This window comes from Microtus ochrogaster, unplaced genomic scaffold (genome assembly GCF_000317375.1).
Source record: "Microtus ochrogaster isolate Prairie Vole_2 unplaced genomic scaffold, MicOch1.0 UNK30, whole genome shotgun sequence".
Classification (NCBI taxonomy): domain Eukaryota; kingdom Metazoa; phylum Chordata; class Mammalia; order Rodentia; family Cricetidae; genus Microtus; species Microtus ochrogaster.
Window position 1 is genome coordinate 3,857,225 of NW_004949128.1, and position 23,764 is coordinate 3,880,988.

A 23,764-nucleotide genomic window follows, 5' to 3' on the forward strand; every position below is an offset into this window, starting at 1 on the left:
ACATGAGCTCAGTGTGATATCCATCTTCAAAACTGCAAGAAGAAACCAAATTATACATCCTTTGGGCCCACTTTAGCTTATCAACCATCCATCTCTGCACGTTTCAGATGAAGGCAACAAAGGTTTCGTCCAAGGTTGTCAATGCTATATTTCACACCTCATTGTGGAGCCTGGAAAACGTTCAGATAGATGACACTGAGTTCAATTACCTCCCTGTTCCTGCCAGGAGACCAGAGAATGATATCTCTAAACATAAAACAGTCACTAGATAAAAAAAAAAAAAAAAAAAAAAAAAAAAAATCTTTGTCCACCTTAATATCTTTTGAGGGGCCTAGTCAATTCTAAATGGCCACTTACAATGTTAAGCAGTGCTATCCTACTTATTTGTAAACACACGTCTTGCAATCCCCATGACAGGCTTCAGGTTCAAATACCTCTATGTCACTTCAGTGATGTGAGAAAGAATGGTATCTGAGATTATAGGTCAGTGATTGCAGCTCATGTAAAGAAAACTGAAACCATTGCATTGGCTGTTGGGACAAGAATAATATCAATATCCAGAAAATAATAAGAAAGTAATTCGTGCAATGTTTTTAAAATCCTCAAGAGCAACTTGACATTGTTTGGTTTTCCAAAGCCAGTTTGATCTGAGGGCTTGTTAGTAAGCTTGGAATGTAACTTGTTTCTTCTGAATTATGATATTTTATCCTTAGGAAAATGACTAAAAAAAACTGCAGGGTCGCCTTTCTTAGATAAGGAGGCTTTTCTAGATTTTGTCTGAAAGATAACTTCCTAGACCAACATTATCAGGGATCATCTTATCTGACTGGATTGAAATGTGATCAGCATTCAGAGCTCCAATCTGTAATGTCTGGTGCATGGTCTTCAGAGAAAAGGCTTCTGTGGTTTTCTAGTCAACTAAATGATATTTCAAATGAGAGAAAAGATCTGGTTAGGCTAAGCGTTCCATTACAGAAGCACATTTCTTTTTTTTTTCCCCGTGGAATGTGGAAAACATTCCATATGTACTCAATGTTCAATAACATTTTACAAGTTGACTGAGACTTGATTTCCCGAGTCAGAAAGAATATATACATCTACCGCTCTATCTTATGTTGTAAATCTGCACACTGTTCAGGATTACAAATACTGTCACAATGCTCTTAAATTTTATCCTCAGAGCATTATAGCAAATAGGCCAGTTCAACAGTGTCATATAATGTAGAAAAATCAGAAAAAGGAGGCTAGGAAAACAAACCAAGATGTTTAACAAGCATATGAGAAAGCCACCTCCAAACCAAATCCAAATACCAATTTGCCCAATTATATCTCCCTAATCTTACTTTGTAATATATCACGGATTTTATTCCTTTTAATTTACAAGCTTCCCTCAGGGTTAGATTCTCTCTGAGGATATTTAACTTATACTTCTACATTGCTAATTTGTTATACTTAGTATTACACAATTGGTGTCTAGACTTTTAATTCATATTAAGATATAGGCATTTCTTTTTTCTGTTTTTCTTTAATTTTAAAATGATTACAATTTGTTTCTGGTGTCTCTGCCACTTCTGTCCCGTATTTAAAAGTTTTTGGCCAGTGCTATTTACATTTTATTTAAATTAAGATGCTTTCAAAACAGTAGAAGCAAGCCCTCATGTAATTTTCTAATCTCTCCGAAAAATACATTGTTTATAATACAATATAATGTCAAAAAGTAACTCTCCAGAATCATATCCTTTACAGACTCTTTACAAAAATGTCACAGTGTAAATAACAAAAGATGAAGGAATATATGTAGATAGATACTCATCTTCCTGACATTTTATGAAAGATGGGATATTTTTGCCTTTAGGCTGATGACATTTTTCAGGCCACAGTAGAATAAATAGTTAGGGATAGTAAACTGTACCCTGGGATAGAAAAACAGCATTAGCATATCTACACAGGATAAAGTTTAACAAAGATCTCAAAAAATTGAGCTTTTATGCTATTAGGATCTCTTGTTTTTCTTCCTGTTTACCTTGAAGATATCACCAACAATTCACGGAGAAATCAAAATGAAACTGCTAAAGGTTGTGTATAAATAATATTTGAAAAAGAGATTGTAAAATGGATAACATAGTTTTAATTAATGAGTATAAAGAGCAGCTGTAATTAAAGTACAAAATGCTTAGTAAATATTCAATAAATTGAAGTCACTAATACCAATTGGTGAATTTAGGAATGTTATTTTTTCTGTAACTATAAATGCATTTCTTTTGCCAACACCTCTCCCCAGTTCCGATATGGGCAAAGAGTGAAAGAAATGAAGAAAGTAACTAAGATTTATTTTAGCATTCTTATATAATGTCCTGTTAGAGCAGTTCTTTGTCATTCAGTTATACTAGAGTTTTACTATGTTACAGACAAGAAAACTGACAGCAAGAAAGTCTACGTGTGGTGCCCACAGCTATACAAACAGAAAATAGATCTGAGTATTAAAATCAAATAAACTTATTTTCTTCCAAGGCTAATACAATTTCCCCTCAGGATAGTTCTTGCTACCCTTCTGAGGACCTGGTATTTGGGGTTTTCTCAATCTATTGATGTACAAAATGTTCAGCAATAGAAGTCAAATAGTTTGCCTGGCCAAGGTACAAAGATGTTAAGATGTATGGAAAAGCATGAGCCGGCGTTGCTTAATCTATATTGTAAAGAACCTTGAGAAGAGGGAAGAGATCATCCCTTATTGTGTGTAATGCAGACCATTTCTATCCTCATTGCAGGGAAGGAAGCATCACCTGATGCTGTTGACTTGTAGTTATGTTAACAGGTCTTAGCGACACAAACACAGTGGCTTTAAAAAAATATTCCGGAGAAGATGATAAGAGAAAATTGATTTAGGTAGCAGTAGGAAACACAAAACGTTGCTAGAGTCTACCTCTCTTTTAGCAGGACTATAATTTACAAAAAAGATGAAATGAAATCTAGGAAATATTTTCATATTGATTTTCTGGTGGTAATCTCAGACAAACTGTTGGAACAGTGTGGAATTTCCTCTGGAAAGCAGCTCCTCCTCCTCTCAACCAGTTTGATGTCTTTCCTCCTCTAGTGTAAGATTATTTGGGAAATTTAAGTCTGTGATATCTATTGCTTTAGGGTCCCCATTTCAGGTAAAATCTAGAAATAAAACTAAACAATATCAGAGCACAAGATGGACTTTAAACCACAAACAATTCTTTGATCCCAAATGCCAATTGTAAGTTTGAGAAACTTTGATATAGATGGTTGTATATGTTAGCTTTCTATCGCTATTAAAATAATACCAAGGAAAATAATTAAATGGGGAAAAGTATGCCTTGGCTCAGGAATTTTTATATTTTAGTCCACAACTGGATGGTTCCATGGTTTGGGGGCATGTTGCATAGGAGAATATATGGCACCAATCCCAAGGCAAATCAAATCTGCTTAGCTCAAAATCTTGGAGTCTCAGAACAATGGTTATTGAAATTCTCCACTGTGCAGCAGCTAGGTATATAAAGTTTTTCCTAAACTAAACTCGAATAAACGGCGTTCCACATTATCTCCTCATGAATGAAAAAAAAAAAAAAAAAAAAAAAGAGTGTTGCTAGCACCGCCGGGCGGTGGTGTCGCACGCCTTTAATCCCAGCACTCGGGAGGCAGAGGCAGGCGGATCTCTGTGAGTTCATGACCAGCCTGGTCTACAAGAGCTAGTTCCAGGACAGGCTCCAAAACCACAGAGGAAAAAAAAAAAAAAAAGTGTTGCTAGCATAAGTCCAACTTCAAGGACCGAAGAAGCAACCAGACTCTAATCCTGTGAGCTAGAACAGCAGCAAAATCACTGTAAGACAGAGAGAGTCATGCATATTTTCATAGTCGGGCTTTCAGCTTCTGGGCTGGAACTGGGTTGTCCAAATTACATTTAAAATGAGTCTTCAATGTAACACCCGATTTTGTGTTACACCTTTGGTACAGTTCGCGCACCACTGTACCTTACGCGAGTCGGGCAAGGGCCTGGAGATTGAAAGAACACACAAAGAGACCAGGGTCATTCTAAAGAAGATCAGCCGAATGCCGTTTATTCAGATTTGGGGAAATCCTTAGGTACCTAACTGCTGCACAAGGATCTCTGCCCAGGCAGGTGGGAAATTACCATATTAACAATGGAGACAATGCCCTACAGCTAATCACCAGGCGGGGCAGGAAGAACACTGAAACAAACAGGATGCTTAGTTAGCTGACCAGAAACTGTCCTCCAGATGCACCCCAGGAACAAGGGCAGACCAGGGCCCTACACTTCAACTATTAGCTCCCTAAGTCAATTCCCATGTTCAGAAACACTCTTTCTGACACTTCTAGAATTGTTCTATCCAATACACTCAAGTTAGCTACTATGATTAACCATCTCTATGATGGTTATGTATTTTAAGTAGGAAGGATATTATGATTGCATGTAAAAGATCCCTGTACATTTGAAGGTAGGAAAAAACTGGAGTTAGATGTTACTGTAAGAACATAAGACAGCTTACTGTAATTAGTCTCTAAAACGGATGGGAACAGTAAGCATGGAAAAGAAAAAAGAGGATGAAAGACGCTCCAGAGGTGAAATCAATTGTGATGATAGAATCCTCTCCTTCTAAACCTTTTCTATGTGAGGACTAATCCAATATATTATTGGCAATGATTAGACAGTATGTGCTGCTCAATATTTTGAAGGAAATAAACTAGTGGTGTTTTTTTTTTTTTTTTTCTGGCTATGTAACCTAGGCTGGACTAGAACACTCTGTTCTTTGTATAGGAATATCAGGTACTCAGCTATGCTAGGTGAACTGCAATGTGGATTGTAAGCATATTTGTTAGTGGACCATGAAAAGCTATTATTTGTCTTCTTTGAATTTCTGTTAGAGGTCTTTATTTTTAAAACCAAATTATTTTCACTGCAAAATCGGCAGGCATTTTCATACTGCCACAAAGCAGTAAGAAGAGAGATGGAGGGTAATCTGTCATCCAAGAAAGATTAGAGGAGGGATTTGAGGAGAGAAGCATACATCGTTTACTTGAAAATAAAAAGGGAAATGATGATCTGAGACAGTCCTCAGTAATTTATGAAGAAAATTATCAATGAGTTATTAAGAGAAGTCAAACGAAAAAAATTAAAAAGAAGAAGTTTGTGAGAGTGTATTATCGAGAAGAGACATCCACTACTGCATCCTATGAGCAGAGTGACAGGAAGGTAAGAGACTGAAAACTGAATCAGGAGATGTTCTGGAGGAGGTGTGGTCACATAATAGGAACTGAAGTCAGGTCCAGGAATTGTTCTTAAGTGATAAATCAAGTATTGAGAAGCTTAGAATAGGAATATGGGGACTGGTAGGGTATTATTCTACACTGAATGATGATTTCTTATTCTGAATAGATTTATTTTCTCGTGTATGCATCCACATATAGATTCTGTGTGAATCAGGCTGAACATTTTGAAGATTTGCAATTGAATAGATGTAACATGAAGAAAAATCCACCCTTATTGTCGTTTTTGTTGTTTATCTACTGTTTCAGACTAATAAAACAGAAAGATCTTAGAGAGTGCCTACCATTGCTTCTCAGTCCAGGCTAGGGACTGAAATAAACCCTAAGGGGGGGTTACAGAGATATGGATGCAGTGTAGCTTCCTTACATGTGCGATGTCCTAGGTTCTATCCTCAATACTGAAAAAGATAATAAAAGGAATAGAAAATTATTACTACCAGTATAAAATTCCTTGTAAATTCAAATTATTCTTTATATACCTGAAAGAGTGGTATGTGTTTCCAAATACTAGCAAGTGATTCTGGGAAATAAATTTGGAGAAATAATGGAGTTTACCTTGCTGTTAATTTTTTGTTTCTAACCAAATTCCATTACTAATCTAAGGCCCAAGGAAGTCTTGAAACTAAAATCCAGCTGTTCCAACTTTCACATCAAAACTTGCTCAGTTGGCATTCCCAATCTGTTTTGCAAAGTCACACTTGAAGCCAAGTATGGTTTTGTTTGTTGAACACATTTGACTGAGTGCATCACTTTAAGAATCAGTCTGGAAATATAGGCTTAACTTTATCCCTTAGGTTTATGATTCAACAAAGGTAATAGGAAGGGATCCTAAGTTAAAAAGCTCTGTATTATCCTCAGAGAGAATGTTCCTTGCGCTCTAGCATGCAGATGCCATGTGGACAACAAGATGTGGCTAACCTCTAGAACTTTGCTTCATTTGAAACTCCAGGAAATAACATCTTTTCAAAGGCACATTATTCAAATTCACTGTCCATTTCACCCTTTAGGAGAATATGTGGTTATGACTACTCACTTCCACCTGAAGAGGAAAATCGGCTACTTCGTTATCCAAACTTATCTGCCATGCATAATGACAGTTATTCTCTCCCAAGTCTCCTTCTGGCTCAACAGAGAGTCAGTACCAGCAAGAACTGTCTTTGGTAAGTGGAATCAATATATGTGTGCACAGGTCTAGGGGACAGTTAGTCAACGGTTGTGGCACTGCAAAGAAAATGAAAAAAAAATGTCACTCTATATTCAAATTTGAACTTTGTGTTATGAAAAAGTTTGAAGAATTATCATTTCTGTTATGCTATGATTCAAAAGCTAAAGTCGTTGCATAGAAAGCTGTTTTGCTAATACAAATAGAATGTCTTAATATAAATTTAATTTGATGTTTTGTCACAGAAGACAGTGAAACAGACATCAAAAGCACTTATCAGATTAAAATGTAATAACCTAAAGATTTTAAAATCATATATAGCATATGATTTTGAGAATCATGAAAGATAGCAGCAGCCTTCTCTTAAAACCAGGATTACCTTAAGTTGGGAGAGGTCGTGAGTGAACAAAGAAATAGATAGTTCCTTTCACCTCTCAAGTGCATTCCAAAGGAGTTAGAAACAGACTCTTTTCTATTAGAGTCTCTAAAATAACCTGAACATTGTATGTCAAGACAACGTAATGGGAAATTACTTGAACAGTGAACACCCTTGTATAATGTGAAAACTGACCTACTGGTACATTATTTTTGAGATTATGTTTCATAGAAAGTAGTGTTTCCTGACTGAATCTTAGCTAAAACACCATCTTGACCATGTTTTTCAATCTGATGAAGACACTAATGCTACAGTAAAATTATTGATTGACTTAGACACTGCATTTTTTTTAAATGCACCAAGCTAGGGCTCTGTTCTAAAATATAAGATGAGGTCATAAATGACATATACACTATTGCCTTAATGAAATACACGCTTGAACTTGAAGTTTTAATGATCATAAAATTATGAGGAACAATTGTTATGTGATTTCTATACTAGTCATTTTCAGTGAGATTCACCACATCATGTCATTGACACCTAAATCACCTTAGACACTGTTTTTCTGAACATCTTATTAACTTGAAACCAAATGAACACATGATTCAATTCATCTCAGGTTAGGAGCTACTAGGAGAAGTGCTGGGGAATCATGATAAAGCATTAGCTCCAGATTCATTGTCCTAAATGCTGGCCCAGAGCCACCATTTTTGTTTCATCCTGGTACATTAAGCTGGCACGTAATGGGTTCACTCTGGTCCCTATCATTCATTTAGAAGTAATAACCACATGCTCTTTGGAGGAAGAATAGTCATCCCTGTTCTTTCAACAAGCAACTACTATGTATCTGCTGTGTTGAAGGCCATAGGTACCACATAGAAAACCATTTACATATTTTCAAATCAGTTTATATGCTGAGGTTCTGATGTCCCTGATAGCCATGGTGTCTAAGGGATAAAATATCAGTTCTCTCAAAAAGAGAGACAGACCTTGCTCTATCTATTCAGAAGTTTCTTGTCTTCTGAATTTAGCAATGCTTGTAGCTTGATGATCTCCTAATCTGCTCCCTGGCCTTCTGACAACAGCTTAAGCACACAACTAAATTCACCTGTAAAGTGATTTCCACCTGCAGAATAAACAAGCAGTTCATTTCCGATTCATTTTTCTTTGTACCTATTTGCCAATGTTAACAACCATGCAATACACTAAGACGGACCTCTTGAGAGATTCTTGCCTCTGTATGGGCATCCCATCTCAGCCCTCATTGCACCAGGAAATAAACATTGAATTAGACACATGGTTTAGGTTTTAGGTTTCATTTTATTTTATTTCAAAAGAATGAAAACAGTATTACACAGAAAAGGTTTTTTTTTTTTTTTCCCCTACCCTTTTTCCCTACCTTCCTTTTCTTGTTCAAGTCATGAATGTCCTTTCTAACGGGAAATTTGCCAAAGCTTTTCAGTGTTTTATGAGTCCAAAACATTACTTATAACATTTTCAATGATCTTAAAGCACAGTGACCAATGACCTTTTGGTGAACATAAGTGTAACTGTAAACTCAGCTACAGCAAGTATTTCTGTGTGCAAAGTCATATATTTGTGGTGTTTAAGTTCAATAAAAACCACAAATACATTTTCCTAGCCTTTTAGCCCTTTAACATTTATTCAGTACATGTTTCTATTCTTTTTAACCTGAACTTAGCACATTTCTCTGAGCTCCGTGGATACCTAACCACGTCTCCAGTATGTAAAGAAATACTGACAGAGAAAAAAAAAATCTCACTAGAATTATAACAGTTTGATACAAAGCAATCCAAAATGAGGCATGACTTGAAAATACAATCTTTTTGTCTTCCTGTGCTCACTTATTTGCAAACAATGTCATGTAAATTTGCTGCTAAAAAGATCCAAGCTTTACCTTTAATTTTGCCCATTAACAGTAATAAAACATTGTCTTTTTTAATTCATATATCTGAACTTGTTTCTAGTCAAATGCAGGTACAAGGAAGGGAAAACAATCTTTAAATGTATCCATAGGATAGGTAAAATATATTAAATATCAGGCTTAACCATTGGAATCTAAAAACCATTCAGTACCTTTTGACCTTTTGGTTTCTTTCCATTTTTTATATGGCAGGGACTTCAAATCATTCGAATCACACACACACAAACATACCCTTTTTATTCTGTACTATTCCTAGTTTACAGAGGATTTTTTGGGGGGGGTAAAATAATTAATTTCCAGATTACTTTCGATATTTGCATTTGTAAATTGAACTTTCGAAAACTGAAGTTTATGGCAGTACTGATATGTGAAATAGAACACAGACATTTTCCTTCATAGTTGTTAGTATTTCCCTGAACCCTTCGGCTAAGAATTTAATATTTTATTATATTATCTTATTTAATACTCCCAATAACACTGTGAGTTAGATTTAATAAAATCAATTAACAAGGAAGAAATTAAAAGCAACAATTCCGAAGCCTGAGATTGTGGGGAAATTGTCCCAAGGTCATTCAGCAATTATCCAGTTGGGATTTAGAATTGGGCTGCTCTGTTCCCCAATTACTGACTCTTAATTACCTTGCTATCTGCTCTAGTTAATATTGATATGTAAATCTGGGGGCAGCTTGCCAGCTAATATTCTTTAGTTCGGTTATGCAATAAGGACTTGCCCTAGAATTTTCTGAATGCTGTGCCATCCAAACTTACATTAAATATATTCCTTACAATCCTGATCATGTGTTAAGAATATCATTTAATAGGTATTCAACTGTATTTCTTCTTAGTTATTTAATTTTCTAGTGTAGTGAAAAGACTACAAACATCCACCCTGATATTCCTGGAAAACCTAAGAATGTTTGTTGATTTAAAGCAGATTACAAACAATTTCTATAAGCCATGTAGCACATCCGATTTTCTAAAGTTATCAGCAGGAGGAATTAATCCCAGATTCAGATTCATGGATTGACAGCTCCTTCCTCAGCAATGCAATCATCTTCACGCGATTAAATGTAATCCCCACAGTAATGTTGTGAGTGACTACAGAAAGCTTCTCCTTTCTGAGAATTTCACTGATGGCATAGACAGTAGACAGATAGAAGATGGAATTAGCCTCTTCACAGTCATAGTGACAAAGGTCTGTGAGTTTATTTACCAGGGCACTCTAAATAGTCCCTGAAGTCGCTCAAGGCTGCCTGGTGGTAATCTCTGACCCATTCTGGCAAGATAACTTTGAAATATTTTTAAACATTTGTAAATTTTACTAAAGGCCCCTCAAAGCATTAAACTCAGTATACGGTACCAACACAATGTGTTTCATTTGCTAGTCCAATCAACAGTAAAATATATCATTACCCACACTCTGTCTCATTGAAATATCTAAATAAATTTGGGGGACTTCTGTCAATGGGACCAGGATTTATCCCTGGTACATAAACTGACTTTTGGAGCCCATTTTCTGTGACGGGAGACCTTGCTCAGCCTTGATGCAGGGGGAGAAGGACTTGGTCCTGCCTCAACTTGATATACCAGACATTGCTGAGTCCCATGGGAGGCCTTGCTCTATAAGGAGTAAATGAGAAGTGTGGAGGGAGGTGGGGAGAAAAAACTGAAGGCGGAAAAAAAAGGGAAAATTGTCATTGGCTTGTAAAATAATATTTTTAAAAAAGGTACAGCCCCACCCCACCCACTGGTGCCCTGTGAGGCTGCAATGAGGTGGAATCAAGATTCTAGAGACAAGAAAAGAAAGACCAATTTAACACTTAAATCCTTAGATTTGGAATTACAGAGTGGAGAGGATGAGGCAACATTAGAAAGAAGAAAGGTCATGGACATTTGAATCAGACTCGTGTTTAAGGACGAGTTCTACTACCACTAAGCCACTTGATCTTAAGCAAGATATTTAAAATCTATATGCAATTATGTGTATATAGTATCTTGCCCACTGCAACTTTTATGTAACTTGCTATACATTTACACATGCATGCACTGCTTCTTAGGGAATGAGCAACTCTTTTGAGCAAGAAATAGTACAGGAGCAAAGTTGGAAATACGGTAAATAATCAATTCCCCAAACTGTTACTCATCTTTCCACTATCGAGGACTAATTGAGTTTCAGGTACCTACATTTGGGACAAAGACTATTAAACAACATTATAGATATTTCTAGAATGCTGCAGGCAGTAGACACCTAAGATTTTTATATCAAGAGTTGGGTGCATTGAATTATCCCCTATCCTACTCAGGATACACATACAAGATGCCTATTTAAAGAAGTTCATTGCTTTAGTAACAGATTCTCAATTAGCATAGTGGTTTATCTCTTTCAAACCACCCAACCTATTGCTGTTCTATTGATCTTAAACTATATTGAGCCTACATCATGACTCTTCCACTGCGAATCAAAATAGATGAGTTCAAATCTGAGTGTGATGCTGTTGGTGCCCTTTGATCTTAGGCCTGCTGTTATGAAATTGTCTATTTACTCTATTTCTCTCCTTACAGGAGTGACAACCGTACTGACCATGACAACCCTGAGTATAAGTGCCAGAAATTCCCTCCCAAAAGTGGCTTATGCAACAGCTATGGACTGGTTTATTGCAGTGTGCTATGCCTTTGTTTTCTCAGCTCTGATTGAGTTTGCCACCGTAAACTATTTCACCAAGAGAGGGTATGCGTGGGATGGCAAAAGCGTGGTTCCAGAAAAGGTAAATACCACAGTGGCTCTTTGTTATATCAGGATTTTGAGGCCATAAGCCTTTTGGAGGAATGTGTTGGTTTGTGGAATTAGATGCAAGACGGGAGTGAGGATTTTTTTCTTATCTTCTCAGGCTGTAAATGATGAAGTCAGGTGGATTGATATTCTGTTACTGTTCATAATGGACATCGTTTGGTTGAATCGATGTGCAGGTACAGGATAGGAGAAAGAAGGAGAGACGATTAAAGATGAAATCTCTCTTCAAATGTGCCTTCTCTGGTTTTGGAAACTGTTTTTGTTTTTTTTAAAGTTTTTCGCATTTGATGCAAAAGTAACCCATTATTTTCCTAGTCTTATATATTTTTGTAATAAAAAAACATACCCCTTTGGGTGTTTTCTGAGCTTAACTATTTCTATGCTTCAGTTGGGTTACATTTAAAAAATTGACGTCCCTCAGTGACAGTATTCAGGCATCTGTACTGGCCTGACCTTGGGGTATACGTCCTCAGCTGGAGTCACTAAGAGCACCTCCTATGCACATTCACTACCTTCTCTTTTAAAAGGGTCCTGCCCAAACCAGTGCTTCACTGTGGATCTACTCTCATAAATGTCGGGTGAAGGTTCTGTGATGACAATTAAGGTAGTCATCAAGCTGATTGCAGGGAAAGGCCAGTTCAGCCACCCACTCCACTATTTCTTAGGGTCTTAGCCAGGGGCCATCCTTGTGGTTTCCTGAATATTTCCCTAGTGCCAGATTTCTTGTTAGCTCCATAGTGGCCCCCTCAATCAAGACATCTTTTCCCGTTCTCTCCTTCTGTCCCTCTGCCATCTCGACCATCTCATTCCAGCCCTTGAGAGGAAGAAGCAGGTGGATCTCTATTAGTTGGAGGCTAACCAAGGCTATCTAGTGATACCCTATCTCAGGAAAGCAATAACAACAATAATAAAAATACTTCAGCAAAGTACAAATAAACATTAACCATGATGATTAAAATACTATTTTCCAATATACGGAATACAGAAAACATACTGAATTTATAGTTACAAGCCATTAAGGAATTGCACTATACTATATTTTTAATTATACAAATCATCAAAATTCTATTCATATTTTTGCTTACAGTACATCTCAAGTAAGTCTAGGTGAATTTCAAGTGTTCAATGTCTACAAATAGCTAAGGGCAACTGTGTTAAATCACATAACTCTGAAAAAGGACAGCTGTTTAGGAAAATCTCCTGATGGAAAGTCTAGGAACTAGCCTGAAATAACAGCCAGTTATTTGCTGACGATCCTGAATTTGTGCCTAGGAACAACCTGGAGAATACCTTTCATGTAATCTGGGTTCATTCGCACCACTGTGATGTACTGGAGGTTCGACAATAGTTGAGAAACACTTGGCCTCTTCACATATCTGAGGCCTCAGCTGGCTCTGGCTGTCATGGGTCTTGCACTGTACCTATTCTCAAGGTATTCTCTAGTCTATCCTGGGCTTTCTTGTCCAGGAAGTATCTAGAAGGTGAAGGCTGACACTGAAAAGGTTTTGAGTCCAGTATCCTAAGCTTGCATAACATCGCTTCTATAATCCCATCCGTTTTGTATTTAACCGGTGAAGAAACGGATTCTACCTCTTGTCTAAAAGGTCACAAACATTGTCTGGCTTTTCAAATGATCACAGTTACGTTAGTCATAAATTACAGATTGTAGATTTTTAAATCAAGCAAAGATTTGGGTTTTGTAGCAAGTGCTATTTTGCTCAGAAACTTATAATTTTGTTTCCCACTGTTTGCTAAATAAATTACTTTTTCTTCTCCAGCCAAAGAAAGTGAAGGATCCTCTCATTAAGAAAAACAACACATATGCTCCAACAGCTACCAGCTACACCCCTAACTTGGCCAGGGGTGATCCTGGCTTGGCAACCATTGCTAAAAGTGCGACCATAGAACCAAAAGAAGTCAAGCCTGAGACAAAACCACCAGAACCCAAGAAGACTTTTAACAGCGTCAGCAAAATCGACCGACTGTCAAGAATAGCCTTCCCGCTGCTATTTGGAATCTTCAACTTAGTCTACTGGGCCACCTATTTAAACAGAGAGCCTCAGCTCAAAGCCCCCACACCGCATCAATAGGCCCTTTTAGTCGCATTCTGTTGTTGAGTCCTCTGCACCGAGAATCACTTTCTGTTCTCGACGCAGTGATTCCTATCTGCTTAACTGCCTCTGTCTTAAAGAGTCTGATGGTTTCCTTATTTCCATATTTTATATAAGAACAAGAGACCCCTGTCTGACAGTCCAGAGCAGAGCAGAGTTCTCAGCTTGGAGACAGGATTCTGAGAGGAAGCCAGAAAGCAAAATCATGTCAGAAGGTGATAGACATGAGAGGAAGGGATAGGGGAAGAAGGTCCGAAGATAGAATGAAAAGTAGAAGAAAAACAGAGCTTAACTATAACCACAAAGTCATTTGTAATATATATTGCCAAATATTCTCAAAAATATATATGTCAAAAATATTTTTGTGTGAAGGTGTTTAAAAAGGATACATGACGAATGTTTAATGAACTTTAAATCTACGTCTTTATTGCACAAATGATGGTGTGTTAATGTTTATTTGTTTTATGTTTTAAGCTGATATCTAGATTTAATGTTTTGATTGTCAAATTTAAAAAATTCCCTAGGCTCTTTTTAAAATCTCGCTACATAGTATTCTGTTGTTCAATGCTGTTTTAGAATTTATGGAAGTCTAACAGGGTAAGGTGCAGCTGTTAAAGTAGCACTCTCAATCCAATAAAAAGAAACCCTTTCAACAGGCTGCATCGTTGTCATCAGAACTTTTACCAGTAGCCTATGGAGATTAGCTAGCCTAACACAGATGTTTACTTGGTAGAAGAGTAAATAAATCAATTAATTAAATCATTTTGAAACTACCCTCCCTTTAACTCGTATTCCCAGATAGTCCATCCATCCAAGAATCACTCTATTCTTATGATGAAGATTTTTTCAGAAGGGCAAAACTATTTTGCAAGCTCTAGAATTGTTGAATGTATTCTTTTATATAACTACATCAAAAGCTTTAGATTGAAATTTATGACTAGGCAACAAAAAATAGAATATATGAATTATATATGTAAATATTCAGCATGAGATTGTACATTGAAAATTTTTTTAAAGTTATGTTCTTAAAATATCATCGAGGAATCTCCACTTATAGCTGTTCGAATGTTGTTAAATGCTACGGAAATACATCTAGAGCCTGCATTTAAGAACAGAACAGCCTGTAGGAGACAGATGCCACTTAAAACGTACTGAGGATGAAATCCAATTATATAGAGAACGCTCATAACTTCACTGTTGCCCAGTGTTCAATAAGAGAACAGTTGCTATCTGCTTGAGTTCTGTCATACCATATTTTCCCTACTTTAGGCTATTGTGAAAAAGAGAAAAAAAAATAGGGAACAGTAGTTGGAGCTAGAAAACCAGCTGTATATTATTTCTCTATTTGCTGATACCAACTATTTCAATAAGTGCTGTACCATATGTAGCATCAAAAATATAAAATACATGAAAGAATGTACAGGAACTAGCTTTTATTGAGTAATATTATTACATTTCATTTATACTGCAGCAATATATTTGTAGGTATACTATGTAAGGGCTTTAAATAAAAGAGGTCCATTAATATTCCTTATAAAAAGTCTAGCCTTTCATTACTGCCCAGATGTTTTAGAAGTAAATATTTATGAAGAAGGTATTTTTGAAGTCTCCTTTTATCTGATAGATTTTCACAGATATTTAACTTTAGAGTTCAGAATCCACAGATCATGGTCTAATCACATTTATAAGACCATGATGTAAACCTTTTAGTATAATTGCCAAATAAGACAATTAGAATCCATACCTGATGTTTGAGTGATGTTTTTTTTTAAAAAGCTGCTGTCCAATGATGTTGAAAAACACATTGCTTGTGTATCCCTAAAGATGACAAATCTCTGGTTTCATTTTAAATGTGCTTCATTGTTTGATTTGGTCCTGCCTAAATTTCATGAGCTACGCCAAAAATGGCTGAACCAAGGACATTTCATGTATAGATATGTAAAGAAAATAAAATAAATTATGGCTCTAACATCTGTGTTGCCGTTTATCTTGTTATTTTCCGACGTTAACCTGACAGGTTTAGTGAGAGCATTTTATCTCCCAGACTCTTCACGCCTAGTTTTGGGTCTGTATTTTGCTTATTAGATGTGAATATCTATTAGTCTGCTTACTGCCTTGCAATGATTGCATTGCTGTCATTTCTTAGTTTGTTAATACATGTGAGTAATATTCTATTGTGTAAATTGACTGCAAACTTATCAAAGAGGAATTATTCTATGTAGCTTTACAACAAGCGTGCTTTGGTAAACCATGTAATACTAGTTAAGTCTTCCTTGGAAAATAAAGATACACCCTTATAGAGGGCAGTTCCTGTTGACTCCCAGGAATATTTTTAAAAGATGACAATGAATGTTTATGCACCTTCGTGCAATGAAGTGGCAATAAAACCCAACCTGAGTCAAGATTGCTCATGGCAGCTGCATGTCGAGCTTTACAGCGTTTAGCAAAAGCTTTTAATCTCATGTCTCACTGTATCCTATGATAATAATAAAGCTTACATTATTCAATAATAAACCGGAATATTTGATTCTGTTTATACAACATGCAAAGGTCCATCCATTGCCCTGTTTAACCAACTTTTGGGCTAGAAATACCAGCAAGTACTGAGTTTCAACAGCAACCTGGCCACTCAGAAGAATTTTTAAAGATATGTCAATAGTTTGATATTATTATTGGCAAAGAATTGCCTAAGAACTAGAATTATCAAATAATTGTTCTTTGTTATTGCTTGATTGGTATTTGATGGTGAGATTTGTGAGAGATAAAAGGAACAGGACAAGATCCATTGTAGAGATAAAAATTATGTGTAGTTATGATAGATGAGATGATGTGAGGTAATCTGTCCATTGGTGACAGGATCAAAACAATGTAGATTCAATTACAACAAATGCAGTAGCCTCTTCAAACTTAAAATAAACTAGAAATACTAGCCATGTTATATAACATACACTAATAACATTGCGTGATCCAGTAATGCTGCTCATGTAAACCATATCACTATCCAAGTTCATTCATTTCTGAGCATACCTAGGAAGGAACACAGGGAATGATGATTATTTGGATAAGAAACTGAGCACATGTCAAGGCCCCTCATAAGTATCAAGGGAACAAGAGAAGCTTAACATCACTGTCAATCATCTGTTAATTGAAGTGATTAGCTGAAGATCTTTAAATTTATATACGATTTTTAGCAAACCAAACAAAAATTTGACTTCATTTTATTTCAGCAAAACAAATATCTGACTTTGATCTATTTCAACATGATTTAGCCACAACAATTATCTTCCACTGTTGATTTTGTTTATTGCAAGATCTTGTGCTAACATTTTCCAAGGCGTTTTACTCTGTTCATCCCTTCTACTACAATAGAGATGGTGAGAGAATAAATATCCCATGTACTTTTATTCTTTTAGCTGACAATTTACCATTGGTAATAAAATGAAGTTAATGAAAACATGAAGTTATAAATTCCTAAAAGAAATAAAATTATTGTACAGATATAAAGAAGTCATACTTGGAGAATGATATGAAGACATTTTGTTAAGTAAACTTGTTACCAAGATTGGATTTTGAAAGATAAAAGGATAAATATCGCTTGCTTGAAAGAGTAGTGAAGGCTAATAAAAGAAATATATTTGTCATTTAAAAGTATCCCATTGATGAATGAACAAATAATTGTTGACTATTATTTATTCAATCTATAAAAAGATAACTTCTATCACTTTTTGTGTGATATTGGAAAACATATTAAATGTAAAACACAAGGCAGAAAGGCAAAAGGAACAGGGTCTCACTTACACGTCAAACTTAAGTACTATTAAATTTACACATTTGAGAACAGAATAGTAAGAATTGGGAAGATATTGTCCAAGTGATACAAATTTTTAGATATATGTTACATAACACACTGACAACATCTAATAACAAAGTATTCTTTTATTGAAATTATAAAATAATTATGACAGTTTTCCCATTCTTTTCTTCTTCCAAATTCTGTCCATATCCTTTACAAATTTCTTTAAAATAAATGAACTCTTTTTTTCACTGATTGTTATTGTCTGCATATATATGTATATACATATATATTCCTAAATTTAGTCTGCTTAGTTGGTATAATATTACTTGTTGAAAATCTCTAATACATTATATTTTAACTATTCTTATCACAAAAATGATAAATACATATGTAAGTAAAGATAGCAAGAAGCTCAATTTTGCTATTCTACAATACATACACTTCAAAATGTGTGTTGTAATAAAATGTATATTTTAATTAGTTAAATATAATAATATTTAAAAATATAACTTGAAATATTAAAACTCCAAATCAAGAAGCAAAGGGATTAAGGTTATACTAGAAATAATGACTTAATTCCCCCAAAATAATAAAAGAGGTATATCACTAAATTTGCTATTATATTATTTTGTTTTATTAAATTAAATCAAAACAAAAGAACCCAAACTGTAACATATCTACGAAAAAGATATGTGGTAAACGTATTCATGATTTTGCTAACTCAACAGTTCTTGCAAACTTCCAAATACAATATATTGAAAAAACAGTCATAATAAATTATACTCCACTAAATATCAAAAGACTTTGTGCTTCAAAGATGAAATTATAACAGTGAAGAAAAATATAAAAGCTGAAATTATTGCCTGAAAGAAATTTAATTTTTAGTAAATAAATACACAGAATATATAAATTATGGAATTATTTTAAAAGATTAATAACCCATTTTAAAATGCACTACACACATGAGCACTAAAATTTAGTGAATAAGTGCATTAAATGATGTTTCATAACTAATAACATTAGTTGTCAGAAGAAAGAAAATTAAAAACAAAATGCTAAAATAATTTATACTCAGAAAATGAACCTAATATAATAGAGGTCAGGAAATGGACTAACGAGAATAGGGAATATTTAAAATCACATACACCTAACAAAAACAAAAAAAACAGTGTGGACACTGTGAGAAATGCTTTAGTTTCTTTATAAAATGTTTGATATCAGAACATAATAAGTGTCCACAGTTTAATTTCCCCATAAGAATAAAAATGTAAATTCCTTCACAACTTTGTGTGAATACTAATAGGAGCACCATCCCCACATACGCAAAATATCCTGTGAAAGAAATCTATGGTATCCACTGGGTCTTTTTGAATACAGCAAGAGTGTTGTGTGTTGGTCATTGCTATACATCAACTTGGTAAAATTTATTCAACTCTATATTATGGATAGTTGCCTATTAAGTCTTTAAGTTATTTTGTAACACACCTGTGAAAATACTAACAGCTAATGGGAAGAAATGATGTGAGATATCACCCATAATATAGGTGCAATTGAACCTAGTAGACTTTTGATTCTTTCTTAAGATAGAGCCATGGGGCAACAACTAATGAAAATAATATGAAAAAATATCAGTGGACAATCCATATCATAAAAACCAAAGAAAGTAGAAAAACTATTTAAATTTGTGAATTGTAAGAGACAGTGTTTACCAAGGATATGGTCTGTAGACAGAATCCAGTGACCGATCCAAGCCATCAGTAAAGAGGTTTATCCTTTTTCTTCATGCACAGTGTTTATATTCCTACACTTGAAATTTTGTGAGAGAATAGGACTTTAGGATTCTGGAAGGCAATCCCCCAGTGGCCATCACATTGGAGCACACATTGCAATGCCAAGAAAGGCTTTGTAGAACTGATAGCCTAATATAACCTGTAGTTTCCAATTCAATAAGTCTGGATGGTGCTAATTAATTTGTGTTTCTAAGATGTCCCCAGACACTGTGGACTAGCAATACCCAGGTGGCATCAACATCACCCACAGCTTATGTGATGGATTTAACATCCGTGTGAAGGGGAAGGGAGGAAGAAGAGTGAAGATTCTTGGGGGGGGGGGGGGAAACATATACATTTTGCTGTTAATGACAAAGAATTCAAAGGTTTGTTGAAATACCTCTTGGGGATTCTATGTCATTCAGCATAAAACTGGCAACTGTAAATTGTACCACAAATGAAAAGATACATACAAGCAAAGTGGAGGAATAAAAATCAATGAACCTGCTAAATCAGAGAACATGTTTTCCTTATATAAGAAAACTCGATTAATGTTGAAAGCAAAATTGTTTTTGCTCAATTTCAGACACCATAAGTGAAAGGTTTTCTCCTTCCTACATTACAGATCAACTCATCTTAGGTCAACCGATGAATGCAATTAGCCCCTTTTATTTGTAGGTAGTCTATTTTTCCTGGTAGTTCCAATTGTGAACTGATTTAAGTCTAGGTATACACTTGAGGATGATTTTCACTATTATCAGCTTCCACAGTGTTAAAAAATGAGTTTTAGATTGCCATGACAAAGATCTATCATTAGAGACTGGAAAATGTACAAGCTGCATGCAACACTGCCTAGAAGGGTTTATGAAAACATTTTGTTAAATATAATTTAAATTTCTGAATCCCTACTACATCTTAATAGAATGACAAATGGATTCCCTTCATAATACCATTGTGTGTTTCCTTTCAAAATACAGGTATTCAGGCAAGAAATTGTGATGACTTAAAGAAGTTTAATCAGGGATTCTGGCTTAACAGTCACATATTTTACAGACTGCCGTTGAAGTGTGAGTAAATTCTAGAAGCTGATTATCCCTATAAATTCAGCATTATTATATAAATAAAATAAAAAGAGAACTACAATGGATAAGCCATTCACTAAAGGTAGATCAAACATCACCAAGCTCATTTCTCAAATTCTCTAAGAAATAGAACAAAAATTTAGCTCTTTAATACGGCACATTCCACAGCATCATTTAACACTATACTCCTCTACTTTGTGAGTAATAAAGAGAAGGTTGAACCAGATAGCACAAAACTTTTTCAAAAATATAAATAATGATACAGCTTTCAGGTTGGAGGTATTAAAACAACTTATTGAGTAGATTTGTGTTGTGAGTGACTGACTGTTAGAAAACAGGCTTGACCTTGGGGATAGAAAGATGTATATAATAGGTCCTTTATCTCTGGAAATCTCTCTCCTTTCCATTAGATATATGTGACATATAGAGTAAAAAACTAGCAGTTTTATAGAGCACATTTGTATGCAGTTTGAATGCCTTGGATAGTAGCCATTCACAAATAAGTATCAATATTGCTAAAAATCTTAAAACTTGAGCCTTAATTTCTATTATGTGTAGCAGTGTTTGAAAATATAATTAAAAACCTTAAGAAGACATTTTCAACTATCAAGTCCTAAGTTAAATGACAATCACTTAAAGCCCATTATGTTATAATGGCAAAGACAGGCAGGCTTGACTGAGGATGTGGGAAATGGCACAAGAAGACCATAGAAGATGGATACCTGTTTAGAGTGATGTGTTTGAACTCCCGATGCCAGTAGCGCTGGAAGAGGCGTGAAAGTATTTCCCTGCAGAATATTGGAAAGAGTCCAGCACTGACAGCATTCTGAAGTCTCTAGAATGTTAAGAAAAGAATTCAGCTGAATACAATCATCTACTTGTGCTAATTTGCTCCAACAACCCTAAGAAATCAATCCAGAAACATCTAGTTCTAGATGCTTTTTTCTCATAACTTAAGCTCCTTTTATTTGTTATCTAAATAACAATATACATAGGCCTTCTCTATACCAGACATTTATTAGCTAAAAATTATCTTTAAACAATTTACTGCTGAACTAGTGAGAAGGTTCAGTGAATAAAGGCAATTTCCACCAAACCTGATGACCTGAGTTCAATTCCTGAACCAACATGCTGGAAAGAGGAATCTGTTCTATAAATTGTCCTCTAACCTGTACACTGGTGCCACAGCATGCACATATACTGCCCCCAATACACACAAACACATATATTCACAGATATAATTAAAAATTCCTTTAAAAATACATGTGTTACTTATCTTTTGCACTGAAAGAAGTCCCCATCTTCAATCATGTCACCATGAAGCATGCATATGTCCAAGATTTCATCACAGTAATCCATAATGGCATAGTTCAATATTGATGGTGCTCAGTATCTCTGCACCACGGCACTATTTAGAACCAGGTAATTATCATGAATGAAAAAAGCACAAACACATCTTATTTATAAGTTAAATTTCTAATAAAGGGGGAAAACAAAACACTGTCTTGTTTTTTTATAGATACACATAAAATTGTCTGTATGTATGTAAATCTGCATCTTTCTGGGGATGGAGGTGGCATCTTTAGTACAAATTAATCTCACTTTTTCATCTTTATCATATTCATCATCATATTGCAAAATCCTGAGTCATATATGTAGCTGAATAAACATACCAACATAGAAAAGTACAGTTTACTTGTAAGAAAGAGGAGCATAAATAAGCCCTAATGGATTGTATTTAAACATTCATATACAAGGAACCATAGCCACTTATTTTAGGAATGAAATTTAGGTCATGGAATTGAAAAGTCACTTCCAGGGCAGCAGCCTCGTTTCATAGAGGAGGTCAAAGCAGCAGAGCAGTGAGTTAGCTAGCTTGCACAGTCTATGGCAAGGGTGTTATCTGAATGTGATCCTTCCTCCCTAGACACTGTTGCTTCAAGCTGCTTAACTCACCTTTCCATGTAAACAAGACATCAATACCAAAGCTGCTAGGAAAGCTGAAAGTAAGTTATAGACGTTGAATTTGAGAGAGGAAGTTAGTGATCTTTCTATCCTGATAATGTTCACAAGTGTCATATACTCATATAAAAGAGTGACCCAAATTGTGTTTAATAGTCATAGATACACAACAGTTGTATTTTGTTGTCTTAAAAATAATATGATGCCTTAAGACATGGTATTTTATAATGGATAACATTAAGATACTACTGATTTGGGTGTTACTAAATTAAGATGCACATTAGAATCCACAGAATGATATCCAGCAAAAGCCTTAGCCTCCTAATGTCTATGGCTATTATGTGATCATTTATCTGAATGGCATATCCTTTTCAAGTCATATAGAGGTTTACAACTCTCTTATAAATTCTATCAATGTAGAAGCAACTTGTATTATCCTTAACATAAAAGGACTTACAAGACCCTTTTCAAGTACTAATATTACATACATGAGGGTGTACTGTTCAGTTGTTTTCCTCAGAAATACCACTTCACTCGAGAAGATATTAGAATGGGCAGGGTAAATTAAATTCCTCTTCAGAAATTCACAACTTGAATCCTAAAAATTAATTTTTTAGAAGTGATAAGAGTAGGAGAAATATTTTTGGGTGAGCATTTGAAATAATTCTTGAAGTTGTTTAACCATCACACAATTAACACCCACCTTTCTTTGTGCTCCTTCCAAAAAAAATATCTGACTAGAATTAGCCCCATTCTCCATGAAACACATCGCATAATGATGTTCCCATTGCATTTGACAATGAGTCATTAGATATGAAATAATTTTGTTCAAGTAAAGGTGAAGCTTCCATTGGGCTATGGAAGAGAATTCTTGTTATATTGGAGAAACACAGGAAGAGTAGACCGTAAGTCCAATTAGAAAGATGTTGGTTACCCCAAAGATATAAGTGCCACTTTTATATTGTGGGGATATGTTACTGGGCTAGACAGAGTGGTTGACAGAAGGAGGATAATAATCAAGGAAAAGAAGGGAATGAGGAGTATATAATGCTAAGGATGCTTGAAAATGCCACAAGGGAACATTATTTTATAGGTTTCCCATAAATATATGCATACACATATTATATAGTTGAAATGAAGCTACTCGCTGTGAAGTGATGTCCCTCTCCCTAGGGGCCACATGCTACTAGCAAAAACCTAAGGGTAAAACAATGGAAATACCCCTTCAAGTTGTTGCTTATGGCAGGTGTATGAGACAACCACAGACAATAGTACCATTGCTCTTATATGACTCATGGAACTTCAAGATAAGATTGTACTGCTGAGATATTGCATGTGAAGACACAGGAGAATTCAAGCTGGTACTGAACTAGAATCCTCCCTGAGTACCAGCTCTCATAGTATCAGAAGTTGTTATGCCAGCTTCCAAGAAAGGCAAGCAATCAATAGCCCTACCCAAA

General features: G+C 35.2%; 1 protein-coding gene across 2 annotated transcripts in view; it reads left to right on the forward strand.

The window, feature by feature from the left end:
* Gabra1 (gamma-aminobutyric acid type A receptor alpha1 subunit) overlaps positions 1–16,209 on the forward strand; it is a 57,080-nt gene extending 40,871 nt beyond the window's left edge. For both annotated transcript variants that reach the window (XM_005368190.3, XM_005368191.3), the window contains exons 8-10: positions 6,318–6,470; positions 11,356–11,558; positions 13,363–16,209. In XM_005368190.3, the coding sequence (XP_005368247.1) occupies positions 6,318–6,470; positions 11,356–11,558; positions 13,363–13,674 (668 nt within the window). In that variant the 3' untranslated portion in view covers positions 13,675–16,209. The remainder of the gene's footprint in view (positions 1–6,317; positions 6,471–11,355; positions 11,559–13,362) is intronic.
* Positions 16,210–23,764: the final 7,555 nt, after the last annotated feature.